At 47.5% G+C, this 15,119-nt stretch overlaps 2 protein-coding genes across 30 annotated transcripts in view; both read left to right on the top strand.

Moving 5' to 3' along the window:
- The window catches only part of fryl (furry homolog, like), a 90,454-nt gene that overhangs the window by 60,262 nt on the left and 15,073 nt on the right, over window positions 1–15,119 (top strand). For 16 of the 29 annotated variants that reach the window (XM_014122950.2, XM_014122951.2, XM_014122953.2 and 13 more), the window contains 21 exons: window positions 114–201; window positions 273–385; window positions 484–634; window positions 716–819; window positions 973–1,155; window positions 1,398–1,599; window positions 1,921–2,042; window positions 2,249–2,436; window positions 2,698–2,792; window positions 2,957–3,585; window positions 3,769–4,037; window positions 4,271–4,411; window positions 6,198–6,398; window positions 6,750–6,911; window positions 7,006–7,104; window positions 7,226–7,402; window positions 7,702–7,710; window positions 8,121–8,333; window positions 10,671–10,832; window positions 13,567–13,916; window positions 14,705–14,791. In XM_014122950.2, the coding sequence (XP_013978425.2) occupies window positions 114–201; window positions 273–385; window positions 484–634; window positions 716–819; window positions 973–1,155; window positions 1,398–1,599; window positions 1,921–2,042; window positions 2,249–2,436; window positions 2,698–2,792; window positions 2,957–3,585; window positions 3,769–4,037; window positions 4,271–4,411; window positions 6,198–6,398; window positions 6,750–6,911; window positions 7,006–7,104; window positions 7,226–7,402; window positions 7,702–7,710; window positions 8,121–8,333; window positions 10,671–10,832; window positions 13,567–13,916; window positions 14,705–14,791 (3,745 nt within the window). The remainder of the gene's footprint in view (window positions 1–113; window positions 202–272; window positions 386–483; window positions 635–715; window positions 820–972; window positions 1,156–1,397; window positions 1,600–1,920; window positions 2,043–2,248; window positions 2,437–2,697; window positions 2,793–2,956; window positions 3,586–3,768; window positions 4,038–4,270; window positions 4,412–6,197; window positions 6,399–6,749; window positions 6,912–7,005; window positions 7,105–7,225; window positions 7,403–7,701; window positions 7,711–8,120; window positions 8,334–10,670; window positions 10,833–13,566; window positions 13,917–14,704; window positions 14,792–15,119) is intronic. The other 13 variants (XM_014122945.2, XM_014122944.2, XM_045687666.1 and 10 more) reach the window with 9 other exon arrangements.
- On the top strand, window positions 8,340–10,664 carry LOC123724401 (uncharacterized). Its single transcript, XM_045687668.1, has 2 exons — window positions 8,340–9,772; window positions 9,815–10,664. The coding sequence occupies exons 1-2, from the start codon at window positions 8,715–8,717 to the stop codon at window positions 9,861–9,863; spliced, it is 1,107 nt and encodes a 368-aa protein (XP_045543624.1). The 5' UTR covers window positions 8,340–8,714; the 3' UTR covers window positions 9,864–10,664.

Genomic DNA, 15,119 nt, shown 5'->3' with positions numbered 1-15,119 from the left:
ATCTACTTCCTCATGGACTTGTGGATTGTATGTATGATGTCATAACATTGTCATGTTCTTCCTAAACCTTGTTGCCATAGTTCCTAGATGCCTTTCCCCATCTCTGTCCACAGGAACCACCTCCAGCAGTAACACCATGGTGCCAGGACCCGAAGCGCACCATGACAGCAGCAAGAACAAAGACCCCAACATGGACGACAGGTATGAGATCACACACAGATACAGACCGACCGACCTGTGAGACTACAGCTGTCTCTCTCTGTTGTCTGCAGTTCCACCCATCTGGACATCTACAGTGGTCTGAACAGCAACCTGAACCGTCAGCACCACCGACTGGAGTCTCGCTACAGCAGCAGCTCTGGAGGATCCTATGAGGAGGAGAAGGGTAAGAGACCCTCTACCCAGCCATACTACTCTACTTTCTGCTTTATACTTACACACATCTGTGTTGCCACAGGTGTGATAATGCCCTGTTTCCTCCAGGTGACTCCATGCCGCTGTATGCTAACTGGCGTCTGAAGGTGATGGACCACAACCGTCCCGAGCCCCTCCCCTTTCCTCCGACAGGGGGCTGCTGGTCCCCTCTGGTGGACTACCTGCCAGAGACCAACACCCCTGGAGTACCCATTCACAGGTAACCCCTACCCCCTCCACTTGACCTGTCTGTATGACCTCTTCCCTGACCCAGCTGACTCTCTGGTGTGGTGTATCTCAGGTGTAACATAGCTGTCATCCTACTGACTGACCTCATAGTGGACCATGGGGTCAAAGTGGAGTGGAGCGCCTACCTTCACCTCCTGCTGCACTCCATCTTCATAGGTAACTAACCTCTTTACAGCTGGCTGATTACAACTTGAGTGATGTATACTTGTCCTTAGACACTTAATTTGCAGGCAAAACAAACTCTTCATTTGCCAGTGTTAATGTTTATGGAATAGGTTTTTCATATCAGTCCTTTGTTTCTCCTACCAGGGTTTGACCACCAGCACCCTGAGGTCTACGAGCACTGCAAACGCCTCCTGCTTCACCTGCTGGTCGTTCAGGGAACTAACAGCAGCGTTCAATCCCTGGCCTCTGTGCTGCTGCGCAACCGAGAGTACAACGACCCCAAGGTGCTGACGGTGAAGCCACCGCCCCACGGCTTCAACCTCACAGGTCAGTAGCGCCCTGCAACGATCTGAGTAGCTTAACTAAAGGGCAGAAATATCCCTTTGCCTAATTCTGTATTGCCCAATAAGATCAGGAGGGGGCAGCAGAGATCCATGTCCTCATTTGCTCTCCTGTCTTCACAGATCACTATGTGAAATCTCATAGACTTGTGTTTATTTCAAGTTTATAGCGATTCGTCAGCCATGAATCGCTGTTCTCATGTGCTTGTGTGTGTGTTATTCATGCAGGAATGTGCGACGTTGTGCCAGACTATCAGCCGTCTCCTATGACCGACTCAGGCCTGAGCTCCAGCTCCACTTCGTCCAGCATCAGCTTGGGTACAGGAGGAACCCCCCTGCCTCACCTCACACCCACCCTAATTAACGAGGTGGACGTCATCGCCGAGCAGGATGAGAAGGTCAAGGCCCTCATTGAGTTTGTCACCTCCAGGTGAGTACCCGAGACTGCATGTACTTGGAAATTGATGTATTCTGTTTATACTGTATGTGGAAGTCTGTGTCATAGCTGTATATATCAGTTATTTGTTTCGTGTGATGTACCCTCATGACTAACTTCATCTAATCCATGTATCTGGTCTCACGCTTGCAGCCATGTCTGAAAGGATGGGGTATTTCTCGAATTGCATGTGTTTGCGTGTGCCAATACAATTTATTTTTACAATTTGGGATGAGAATATCAGAGTTGGATGTGTTGTATGATGATAGGTCTGACTTCCCTAGTTTCCTGTCCTGATTCTGTCTTGTCCTGCAGGAAGCGGGGGCCCCTGTGGAACCATGAGGACGTGTCGCCCAAGAACCCCAACATAAAGAGTGCTGACCAGCTGTGTGTGTTCCTCAGACATGTAGTGACAGTCTTCAAACAGTCCCAGTCAGGTCAGTGTGTTTTTTAATGCTGTTCCTTATCTTCTTCTACTGTATGGTCTTTCAACGACTGACTGTCCTGTCCACATTTGTTAGCACTCCACAAAAATATATTTCTATTCACCATTGTTGATTAGCATGAAATATCTCTGTTCTTATGTGTCTGTAACATCTCTGCATTTTGATATTAAATATATCTGTGTGTGTTTGTTAATCAGGTTTCCAGCTGGAGCAGTTGCTCAGTGAGGTAGCGTTGCAGACTGCTCTGTCGTGCTCGTCTCGTCACTATGCTGGGCGCTCCTTCCAGATCTTCAGGGCTCTCAAACAACCCCTCACAGCCGCCACGCTCTCTGATGTCCTCTCACGTCTTGTAGAGACAGTGGGCGACCCTGGAGAGGAGGCGCAGGTGAGCTATACCCCCACCTGTATCAAGATAACCACCTTTAAATATGTCCTTTGGGCTGTCTGCTCTATTACTTTTATCACTAACTTCTGATCTCAGATCAGAGTGTCGCAGTTTGAACAGGCACTATGCTCCAGAGGGATCAGCCACTCTGACCTGGGATCAGTGTGGATCAGCAGCTCCGTTACGAAGCAGCAACCACTGGGTACTGCAGTATCAGGGGTCCATCTGTCTGGGTGGTTGACCTCTGCTCCTCTGTCTCAGGGCTTTGTTATCGAGCTGCTGTTGACTCTGGAGTCGGGGATTGACACTCTCGCTGACACCGTAAAGAATTATGACCTCCTCACTGCCTTGGCAAAGTAAGCACTGACCAATTCAATATCTGATATATCCATGCCCTTCTTCGACGCTTTCTCTCAGTAAACACAATCGTGCATTCACACTTTCTCAACACACACATCTTTGAGACTGTCTAAAACCCAGTACTAGTGAAATACTCAGATTGTAATTTCTTATTCTGCAGGGCTTCTGCCCACGAGCACCTGCTGGGGGCTAAGTTTGCAGCCAATAGGAAGAGCACGGGTCAGCTGAACCTGAGTAGCGGGGGTCTGTTCCACCACGGTCACTACCCCCACGGCCACGCCCGCAGCAACTCCCTCCGCGCCAGCCTCATGGGCGAACGCAAGGGTGACCGTCGCCGCAGCAACACCCTAGATATCGCCGATCGGCTGGGTGGCAGCCATGGCAACCTAGCCCGAACGCAGAGCTTGTCATCATTGCGGGAGGGTGGAGGAGGGGGTCCTGGGGGGGAGGCCATCCCTCCTGTGGACCCCACCAACCTGATGGCCACGGTGTTCTGGATAGCAGCCTCCCTCCTGGAGTCGGACTATGAGTTTGAGTACCTGCTGGCCCTGCGGCTGCTCAACAAGCTACTGGGCCAGCTGCCCCTGGAGAACACAGACAGCAGGGAGAGGCTGGAAACAGTGCAGGCCAAGCTGAAATGGTACAGCTTCCCTGGTCTGCTGCAGCTCTTCCTCAAGGGCTTCACCTCAGCCTCCACCCAGGAGCTCACCATCCACCTGCTCAACAAGCTCATCAGTGTCTCCCGCCACACACTGGTCGACCCCTCCCAGGTGGCAGGTAAGAGAGCAGGTATTGACCTTATTGCTTTTTATCTAGCACAAGTTCCTGGCTTCATGCTTGGTAAATGCTGCTAATACCCCCTAGGACTTGCTGGGGCTTGCTTATGGGTCTAGACCTGTTTCTCTTCCTGTGTTAGCTCAGGAGATCGAGATTCACTTGATCCTGATGTCGTCTGTTGCCGTCTCCTTGTAGGTTTTCCTCTAAACATCCTGTGCCTGCTGCCTCACCTCATCCAGCACTTTGACAGCCCCACTCCGTTCTGCAAGGAGACGGCTGATAAGATAGCCAAGGTGTGTGCCGAGGAGAAGTCAGCCACCCTGTCTAACCTGGCCCACATGATGAGCCTGTACAGCACACACAGCTACTCCAGAGACTGCACCAACTGGATCAACGTGGTGTGTCGTTACCTACATGACGCCTTTGCTGAGATCACCTTCAATCTGGTCACATACCTGGCCGAGGTAAGCACTCGCAACACCAGCCTTAATAGAAGTAATGAGGAGAGTCAAAGCTGCCAACTTATTTGCATAGTCAGTCTAGAGCCTCTGGTTAATTTACATTTACAGTAGCTTGTTTTTGTTATTATGACAGGTCAGCAGTGTTAGTTACTGATCAGCTGGTAAGCAGATGTCCAACGTCCAACCCATGATGGCAGTTGAGAGCCTATTCCTAACCCTTCCCCTCTCACCCTCAGTTGCTGGAGAAGGGCCTACCCAGCATGCAGCAGTCCCTGCTACAGATCATCTACAGCCTGCTGAGTCACATTGACCTGTCTGCTGCGCCCGTTAAACAGTTCAACCTGGAGATCATGAAGATCATCAGCAAATATGTCCAGGTGAGACCTGGTTTCTCTTTTTACAATTCAGCTCAGCACTCTGACGCTCTTAAGGCCTCTCATCTCTAAAAGGATTGAGAGAGAAAATAATAAATGGGGATTGGCCAATACAGAAATAAAGCTGTCTGACACCGTATGGTTGTCACGTGGCTCATTCATTTCAGCAGATGGAGCCTTTGGTGTGAATGTGTGAGGGAGAAAGCCAGAATGACTCCCTCTACAGAGTGATGCACTTAAAGAATAGTATATTAAAGCGGGTCATGGATCTAAGACCATTTGGACGCAGCCAGCCAGCCACAGTTATTTATGGAGGAGCCTTTTACGAGCTCTCTCCAAGTAGATTATTTCTTTAGTGTGTGTGTGTTTGAATAAAGACTTTTCAGTTTTTTCAAGGTTGCTTGTAAGGGATGGCCACCTGGTCCGAGTAGGATCACTGACTAGACAATGTGTTCCTTCACATCTGTGGATAGGCTTAGAATCGGATAGTTTAAGGTGAAAGATAATACATTTCTTAAGGTAGGAAACAACACCTCCACTTCGCTGATCCTCAACACAGAGCCCCCACAAGGGTGCATGATCAGCCCCTTCCTGTACTCCCTGTTCACCCATGACTGCGTGGCCACGCCCGCCTCCAACTCAATCATCAAGTATGCAAACGACACAACAGTCATAGGCCAGATCACCAACAACAACGAGACAGCCTACAATGAGGTGGTGAGGTCCCTGGGAGAGTGGTGCCAGGAAATAACCTCTCACTCAACATCAACAAAACAAAGGAGCTGATCGTGGACTTCAGGAAACAGCAGAGGGAGCACCCCCCTATCCACATCGACGGGACCGCAGTGGAGAAGGTGGAAAGTTTTAAGTTCCTCGGCGTACACGTCACTGATGATCTGAAATGGTCCACCCACACAGACAGTGTGGTGAAGAAGGCGCAACAGCGCCAGGAGACTGAAGAAATTTGGCTTGTCACCTAAAACCCTCATAAACTTTCACAGATGCACAATTGAGAGCATCCTGTTGGGCTGTATCACCGCCTGGTATGGCAACTGCACTGCCCAAAACCGCAGGGCTCTCCAGAGGGTGGTGCGGTCTGCCCGGGGGCAAACTACCTGCCCTCCAGGACACCTACAGCACCCGATGTCACAGGAAGGACAAAAATATCATCAAGGACATCAACCACCCGAGCCACTGCCTGTTCACCCCGCTATCATCCAGAAGGCAAGGTCAGTACAGGTGCATCAAAGCTGGGACCGAGAAACTGAAAAACAGCTTCTAACTCAAGGCCATCAGACTGTTAAAAAGCCATCACTAGCCGGCTTCCACCCGGTTACTTAACCCTGCACCTTAGAGGCTGCTGCCCTATATACGTAGACATGGAATCACTGGCCACTTTAATAATGGAACACTAGTCACTTTAATGTTTTAAATAATGTTTACATATTGCTTTACTCATCTCATATGTATATACTGTATTCTCCTCTGTATTTTAGTCAATGCCACTCCGACATTGTTCTATCTAATATTTATATATTTCTTAATTCCATTCTTTTACTTTTAGATGTGTATGTATTGTTAGATACTACTGCACTGTTGGAGCCAGGAACACAAGCATTTCGCTACACCCGCAATAACATCTGCTGAATATGTCTGTGACCAATCAAATTTTATTTAACCTTCCCTAGAACGGAGGTGTGCTTTTACCCATTTTTAAAAACATGAAATCCTGTCTTATTGACAATTTAACCAACGCCACCTCTGTGTTTGGATCCTGTGTGTTCCCCAGAGCCCGTACTGGAAAGAGGCCCAGAACATCCTGAAGCTGGTGGTGTCTCGGTCGGCCAGCCTGGTGGTGCCAGACGAGGTGCAGCGCTCCTACAGCTCCGAGTCCTCTGGATCCCCAGAGATCGCCTTCACTCGCATCTTCATCAACTCCTCTAAAGAGCTACCCGGCAAGACGCTGGACTTCCACTTCGACATCTCAGAGGTGAAGTCTTGCCTGCTCAATGTGTTTATAAACTGTAGTGCTTTGTTTTATGTTGTAACATGTCTTTGTATGAAACTTTGTGCTGCTAGTTTGGCCAGGTCTCCCTTGTAAAATGTTTTTATTTCAACGAAACTAACATGGTAAAATACTGTTAAATACAATTTTTAAAAGCTCTGTCCCGACCTCTGTCCTCTTGTCATCTTTTCGTCATTCTCCAATTCTTTTTTTAAATTCTATTTTTCACTCTTTCCATTTTTCTTTCACTCACCTTTTACCTTTAGCCCTACCTTTTTAAACAAAATTATCACATCTGTACAATCTAGATTAACTGGTGTAACCTTTAACCCCCAGACGCCCATCATAGGGCATAAGTATGGGGACCAGCGCACAGCTGCAGGGCGGAATGGGAAGCCGCAGGTCATTGCTGTGACCCGGAGCACATCCTCCACCTCTTCTGGATCCAACTCCAATGGCCTGGTGCCTGTCAGCTGGAAGAGGCCTCAACTCTCTCAGGTACTTACAGCCAATAGATATGTTACAATGAGGTTTGATATGTTTAAATGTCTTTATTTGTTAGTTAATATTTAATTGTGTCGTCTTATTTCAGAGGAGAACCAGAGAGAAGCTCATGAACGTTCTTTCTCTGTGTGGTCCCGAGTCTGGCATTCCCAAGAATCCTTCTGTAAGACACCTGGCATGTCAAACTGTGAGCGAGCATGACTAGTGATTAGTGATCTACGTCAACAGAATATATCCCAGCCATCCCTCCATGTGTTTATTGAACGCATTTATCATAACTGTTATATCTTTCTCTGTGTATGTTTTAGGTGGTGTTCTCGTCCAACGAGGACCTGGACTCAAGTGACCAGCAGACCAGTCTGATCCCCACGGTGGAGGAGGTGGTGAGGGAGGAGGATATGCAGGGAGAAGATGCAGGAAGTGAGCAGCAGTTTGGAGTCTTCAAGGACTTTGATTTCCTGGATGTGGAGCTGGAGGATGCTGAGGTGAGGGGTGATTCACTGTACAGTAGGAGAAGCCATCTGTACTCACACACTTTTTAATGTCTTGTATAGGATCATTTACAATAGTCTCTCTGCTATTACACCATCATTTCGGATCATGTTGTTTGGTGACAATAAATGGTTTCATTCAGTGTGTGTGCGCTGAAGTACGTCTGAGCTTGTGTTTTAACATCTGTGTGTTTGTACTGGTCTTGGTATGACTTTTCTTCCATGTTGTCCTGTAACTGTCCCTACTAGTCGTTCTAACCCACTTGTTACCTTTCCTCTTTCCCCGCCACAAGGAGTTCCAGGTACGTTTTGGGCCAGAAAGAGCTTTTTAAAGCTGCCATCCTAAGTGCCCTGGTGTCCCTCTGTCCCTCTGTCAGTCATGTGATTGTTGTCACCCTGTAGAAGCACCTGTTTTGTCGGCCTAGAAACAGACAGCCAATGAAGCATGCCACAAATGCTTTTTTTGGGTTCATGATCAATGTAGTCTGCACGTGAAGTGATTAGGTCAAACAGCCTGAAAGAATAGGTGTCATGTCCTCCACTTCCCATTACTGCAGACACAGCTCTTTAGATGTCATGTGTTAGTGGCATACATTGTTGTTTTCTTGTGTTTGGTCTTGTGCTATTGTGATTCATCCACATTTTCTCAGCTATCTCAAACTTAAATTAGTTCTACTGGTATCTGACTGCTGTTTCCTTGGGTGTCCTACAGGGGGAGAGCATGGACAACTTCAACTGGGGTGTGCGTCGGCGCTCCCTGGACAGCATGGACAAGGGGGAGGGAGACGGGGACACGCCGTCCCTGCAGGAGTGCCAGTACACCGGGAGCACGCCCAGCCTCAACCTCACCAACCAGGAGGACACGGACGAGTCGTCTGAGGAGGAGGTACTGAGCGCTAGCCAGATTCTCACCCGCTCTGGCCTAGTAAGTCTCACCCAACACAAGGGTGGCCCTGTCCCCCGCCCGCCCGCTCCATGCTCCTCACACAGCCCGCTGGCATTGTGTGTGTGTGTGTGTGTGTGTCCATGTCTGCCCGCTCACTGAGCAGCGCTACTGCAGAGCTACTACTGTGCCTGGTATGGGCGGGGGCTAGACACTTGCTTCCGCTGTTAACGGTCACTATTTCACCCCCAATCCTAGACCTGCTACCCTCATTTTATTCCTTACCCACATACCAGTACCCCTTCCCCCATAAGTTTGTTTGTTAGGTAAGTAAAGTACAGACCCAAACTATACTACTGAAAGTCAGTTCAGGTTTCTGATAAGTTTAGATCAGAAAACTCATTCACATACACTATAACTGATATGTTTAGGTCAGACAACTCATTCACGTACACTATAACTGATATGTTTAGGTCAGACAACTCATTCACATACACTATAACTGATATGTTTAGGTCAGAAAACTCATTCACATACACTATAACTGATATGTTTAGGTCAGACAACTCATTCACGTACACTATAACTGATATGTTTAGGTCAGAAAACTCATTCACATACACTATAACTGATATGTTTAGGTCAGAAAACTCATTCACATACACTATAACTGATATGTTTAGGTCAGAAAACTCATTCACATACACTATAACTGATATGTTTAGGTCAGACAACTCATTCACATACACTATAACTGATATGTTTAGGTCAGACGACTCATTCACATACACTATAACTGATATGTTTAGGTCAGACGACTCATTCACATACACTATAACTGATATGTTTAGGTCAGACAACTCATTCACGTACACTATAACTGATATGTTTAGGTCAGACAACTCATTCACATACACTATAACTGATATGTTTAGGTCAGACAACTCATTCACGTACACTATAACTGATATGTTTAGGTCAGACAACTCATTCACATACACTATAACTGATATGTTTAGGTCAGACAACTCATTCACGTACACTATAACTGATATGTTTAGGTCAGACGACTCATTCACATACACTATAACTGATATGTTTAGGTCAGACAACTCATTCACATACACTATAACTGATATGTTTAGGTCAGACAACTCATTCACATACACTATAACTGATATGTTTAGGTCAGACAACTCATTCACATACACTATAACTGATATGTTTAGGTCAGACAACTCATTCACGTACACTATAACTGATATGTTTAGGTCAGACAACTCATTCACGTACACTATAACTGATATGTTTAGGTCAGACAACTCATTCACATACACTATAACTGATATGTTTAGGTCAGACAACTCATTCACATACACTATAACTGATATGTTTAGGTCAGAAAACTCATTCACGTACACTATAACTGATATGTTTAGGTCAGAAAACTCATTCACATACACTATAACTGATATGTTTAGGTCAGACGACTCATTCACATACACTATAACTGATATGTTTAGGTCAGACAACTCATTCACATACACTATAGCTGGGAGATTAGCTACATAAAGATGAAACTGAAAGGAGTCCATAGCATGACATGTCAATGAAACGGATTTAGTCAAGTTACAACTGGCATCAAATTAACAGCATGTTCCTTTGTGAGCATGATCCCAATAACCCAAACCTCTGGCTGCCTTTCTCAAACTCCTCTTTGCTTTGGCTGACTAGCCATTTTAGAGCAGTCTTCCCAAGCTGTTATTCTAGAGCCGTCTATGCTCTCCTCTGCTCTTGATTGTGCTCTGTGCAAGTGAGAATGCCTCTAGTGACCCAAAGACTTGAACATGTTTAGCTTCAGAGACATATCTGTATTAACTTTTAAACAATGCTACTATGAGCATGCAGCATATCATTTGCGGACAGAATGATCAAATAACAAAGAGATATTGTAATAATGTCTGGAATATAGCATGTTTTTAGAACATGTTATTCTAAACTAAACAGTACACCAGCAGATATCCTGGAGATGCAGAGGACCAGATAATATGGAGATATTTCATTAGGGGGTTTCATTTTGTATTCACTATCTACAGTATCAGTCAAAGGTTCGGACACCTACTCATTCCAGGGTTTTTCTTAATTTTTTACTATTTTTCTACATTGTAGAATAATAGTGAAGACATCAAAACTATGAAATAACACATGGAATCATGTAGTAACCAAAAAAGTGTTAAACAAATGAAAATATATTTGAGATTCTTCAAAGTAGCCACCCTTTGCCTTGATGACAGCTTGGTCCACTCTTGACTGATACTGTAGTTCTAAATGGAGAAGTTGAACCATGTTTTTTATTCTCTCTCCCTCCCCTCACTCCAGATGAACTGTGACTCTGCTATGGATGATGCCACGTCCAATCATGTGGACTCTCTGCAGCAGTCCCAGGAGTCGTCCAGCAGTGCCCTGTCAGAGGAGACCACAGCCCTGCTGAACAGCCCTGCACTGGAGATGGCCTGCTCTGACTCCATCCAGCTGCCTGAGGTGTGACCAATCGGGACAACAAAATTGTGGTGCTCCGGCTCTTTCTAGCTCCTTATTCTCCTCTTTAAACCTCTTTTTACCTCTGCTGCGCTCTCTGTCTCGCTCATGTTTCACACACAGTTGGCGGCGGCCTCCTCTCTCTGTCTGCCTCTAGGGAAAGAGCTGTACCTGGTGTGCAGTAGGGGGCACTCTCTCTGTTCACATCTCCCTCCGTCTCCATCTCTTTCTCTCCACTTGTCGTGCTGCTCTGGGTGTGTGGGTGCTGTGGTGGGCTAGCTTTTGCTCCTCTGATTGGCTGGTTTGTGGGGTTAAATGTGTGATTGTGGGAGAGATTGTCAATGCTCACCTCAGGTCAGGCGAAACGTCACCTCTCAATTTGGAACCTGAACACTCAACTGAACTCACTGTTAAATTAGTGAGCACTGGACGCCAGCGTCCTACTCTGTGTGGCAGACCCATGTGTGAGTATGAGCTAGTTACGTCCACTCCATTAGAGAGCATTGTGAAGCAACACAGAAACATGCATTAGATTAAACCAGTGAGCACAGTTAACCAGGGAACACAATCAGGTAAACCACACTAACATGCAGTCACTAACAGCTTCAATTATTATCCATTATCTACCACTACTAACCTGTGTAACCATGGTGAGGATGCACTCTTGCTCAACAAGTCTTCCACACAATGTATAGTTCTGTCTAGGTTTTGTATTGATAGTTTATGCTGCTCATGTTTGTCCCCGGAGAGCCCATTTTGAATTGATTGTCTCATACACAGTGATACAGACCTACTCCTGGTGATTGTGTGAACGAAACTGAGACGGGGAATGTTCAATGGGGGCCGTTCTGTGAGAAATAACACCCCGTCTTTTCCCCAGTAATGTGAATGGAGCTTCCGTATGAGCTCGTTCCTGTCCCTTCTTATACCTATCATCTCAATATCAGCCCAAGGACATCTCTCCATCACAGGCTCAGGTCTTAGTGTAATGAGCCCCGGATAAAACCATTAATACTATTACTCATCCCTCCACGACGGCCCAGACGTCCACCCACTCCTAAAAGTGTTCCGTAAAATAGCCACCGGAACACACTGGCAGCCTGCCACACTCTCTCTTCTCCTTAATGCATTAGACTCTTAAATAGAGGAAAGACAAGTCCTTTCAATTAGATGTTCTAGATCCCCCTGTACTCCCCACTCCTGCACTCCCCACTCCTCCCCCTGTACTCCCCACTCCTGCACTCCCCACTCCTCCCCTGTACTCCCCACTCCTGCACTCCCCACTCCTCCCCCTGTACTCCCCACTCCTGCACTCCCCACTCCTCCCCTGTACTCCCCACTCCTGCACTCCCCACTCCTCCCCCTGTACTCCCCACTCCTGCACTCCTCCCCCTGTACTCCCCACTCCTGCACTCCTCCCCCTGTACTCCCCACTCCTGCACTCCTCCCCCTGTACTCCTGCACTCCTCCCCCTGTACTCCCCACTCCTCCCCCTGTACTCCTGCACTCCTCTCCCTGTATCCCCACTCCCCACTCCTCCCCCTGTACTCCCCACTCCTCCCCCTGCACTCCCCACTCCTCCCCACTCCCGCACTCCTCCCCCTGTACTCCCCACTCCTCCCCCTGCACTCCCCACTCCTCCCCCTGCACTCCCCACTCCTCCCCCTGCACTCCCCACTCCTCCCTCTGTGGATGTGTCTTGCATGAAAAGTGTTGACTTGTTTCCTGTAATATGACTATCACTGTGGGGTAATGCAGATTACTGCCCTGTCACACAGCACCGCAGTCACTGATGTGGATTTATGTTCAACTGTTACATTTGACAGTTTCCAGTATTACTGTGCTTAGCAGCTAGCTGCTACGTTTCTTACAATTGTAATTTACGATTAAACAAAACCTAGTCAAAACCTTTTATTGACCAAAATGATGATTTGTTTCACAAAGTTAACCTTCTCGTTTAGTCTTTTTCTTAACTACTCTAGTCATTCATTGTGATCCATAATTCAGTCGTTTGATCCATCCAAACGGCTTGGACTGCGTCAGAGTGCAACACATCTCATCTATCTGAAGGCCTTTTAGCTCTCAGCCTGTCGTCTGGTCACGTCAGTGTGTTATTACCCTGAGGGCCTCTCTTAATGGCAGGCCAGCTCCATAGAGTGATATTGGCCCTTCTGTTTATTGATTTGCCTTTCTCTAGAGAGTCACAAACTTAGAGTATGAACTGTGAGGTGAATATCCATCTTTTGAATTATGCTGACCAAGACTCCGCTCCCTCTTCTATAGCTAAGAATAATAGTGTATTCTTTAATGTTATATATTGAGGAAGCCAGTAATGTTTCTACTTCAGGCATAGATAAAGGTTAAGTAGATATTCTTAGGGAGATTCTCATAAGGGCTGTTGCTGTGGCAACCGTAGGGTCTCAAGAGAATGAGTCATTTTGTGTGAGTAGTGTTATATAGTACAGTGGTTCTCAAACCTCTCCTCGGGGAGCACCAGCCGGTCCAAACCTCTCCTCGGGGAGCACCAGCCGGTCCATGTATTTGATCTATTCCAGAGCTAGCACACCTGATGTCAACTATATAGCAAGGCCTTGAATAGGTAAATCAGGTGAGCTAATTCATGGCTACAACAAAAGTGTGAAACCCCTGGGTGTCCCTGAGGAGAGGTTTGAGAACCACTGTTTATACTATATTTTTAACCTGCTCCTGAACAACTCCTGCTGGCTGTGTTGTGCAGGATGGGGTCAGCATGACTGCGGCAGACGAGCTGAGCAGCAGTGTGAGCACAGACACAGGGTTTGGCAGCAGTGCCCCCGCACTGCCCCCGGACCCCCCTGAGCTGTTTGACCTCACAGACTCTCAGGACCCTCATGACAACCTGGACACGGCCCCCCCTCGCCTGCCGACCATAGACACCCCGCCGGGGTCCCTCTGTGAGGAGGGGGACTCCCCTACGACCCTGCCCCTGCTGCCCCCCATCCCAGACAGCCCCTGTGGCTCTGTGTGTGAGGAGGATGTGACGCTGGCGCTGAAGGAGCTGGATGAACGCTGTGAGGAGGAGGAGGCCGACTTCTCTGATATGTCCAGGTAAGACTGCTTTACTCTGCTAACTTTACTCTCCAATATCAGAGGACCTGTACCAGGACCTGTACCAGTGGCCAAAGGTGCAGTGGTTGTGGCATCTAGTCAGATATCAGTTTGTATGTCTTCAGGTGTATAAATGATCCATTACGTATTGGCAGGTATACATAGACCCTGTCTCTATATTGAAATTCTGGTCACATTTGCATACCTGTTTTCAGTTCATACTTGCATGTGGACAACCATATTGACAAACGGAATCTGTGGGGAGTGAGCCAGCAACTGGAGTAATGCTGGCATAAATATTTCAGGTGCCACCTACTGCCGATGTGCCCTTAAGCAAGGCACTTTACCCCCTAATCTGCTCCGGGGAATTGCTCTGCGGCTGACCCTGTGGTGCTCCCAACCTGTGTGTGTTGTGGATCTGGGTACTGTGACACATACAATATTTGCTATGTGCTAAAGGTGTGTGTGTGTGTGTGTGTGTGTGTGTGTGTGTGTGTGTGTGTGTTGGAGCTGCTATAATGGGTGACCACATCACTGGCTCTACTCCCATTTGGGCTGGGTGGGAGCTGAGGGCATCTCTCTGAAGGTGGGCCAGCTCAGGCTTCTCTTTGCCTTTTTATATACACACTCATCAAGGTGGGCAAACTCTGGTTAGAGGACACTGGTCACAGTACAGCTACAAATCAACTGTATTCAACTTGAGATGTAGAAACCGTGCACACACTTCTTGCTTGTTCATTCAGTACACACACGTGCTTAAATGAATGTTCCCTCTCTCCAAAACCCAGGCAGTTTGATAGATCGCTAGAGGGAATGGCAGTGCTCCAAATGATCCTCCCCCGGAAAACAAAAGGGCTCTGCTGCGCCTGCATGATGTGCGTATGATGTGTGTGCTAGGCAGAAAGCTTAAATCAGTAGAAGGCTGTATGTTGAGCTTCCTCCGGTGAGGTTGGGGCCTTGCTCTGTGTTGCTGCGTATGTGTGTGTCAGATTCTGGGCTCAGAGCTCTGCTCTAGTCATGTTTGGGATGGTACGGTAGTGCAGTGTTCTAGGCAGGCTGGCAGAGAGATGCAGTGTTACCGTGCTGCAGAGAGAGGGAGGGAGAGAGAGGCGCTAGTTAAGGTGAGGATGAGGACGAAGACTGTGTCCTCCACAGCGCTCGGCAGCGCAGGTATCAGATACTTCTACTCTGTCTGCTTCATCA

The sequence above is a fragment of the Salmo salar genome, chromosome ssa10, assembly GCF_905237065.1.
Source record: "Salmo salar chromosome ssa10, Ssal_v3.1, whole genome shotgun sequence".
Classification (NCBI taxonomy): Eukaryota; Metazoa; Chordata; class Actinopteri; order Salmoniformes; family Salmonidae; genus Salmo; species Salmo salar.
The sequence above is the reverse complement of the archived record's forward strand: the minus strand, read 5'-3'. Positions and strand labels throughout refer to the sequence as shown.

Excerpts from the sequence above, each read along its gene's own strand:
- LOC123724401 (XM_045687668.1), top strand. The coding sequence starts at position 8,715 with ATGTTTAGGTCAGACAACTCATTCACGTACACTATAACTGATATGTTT. Across the intron at positions 9,773-9,814 it reads ACTATAACTGATATGTTTAG|GTCAGACAACTCATTCACAT; the intron begins GTCAGACGACTC and ends TGATATGTTTAG.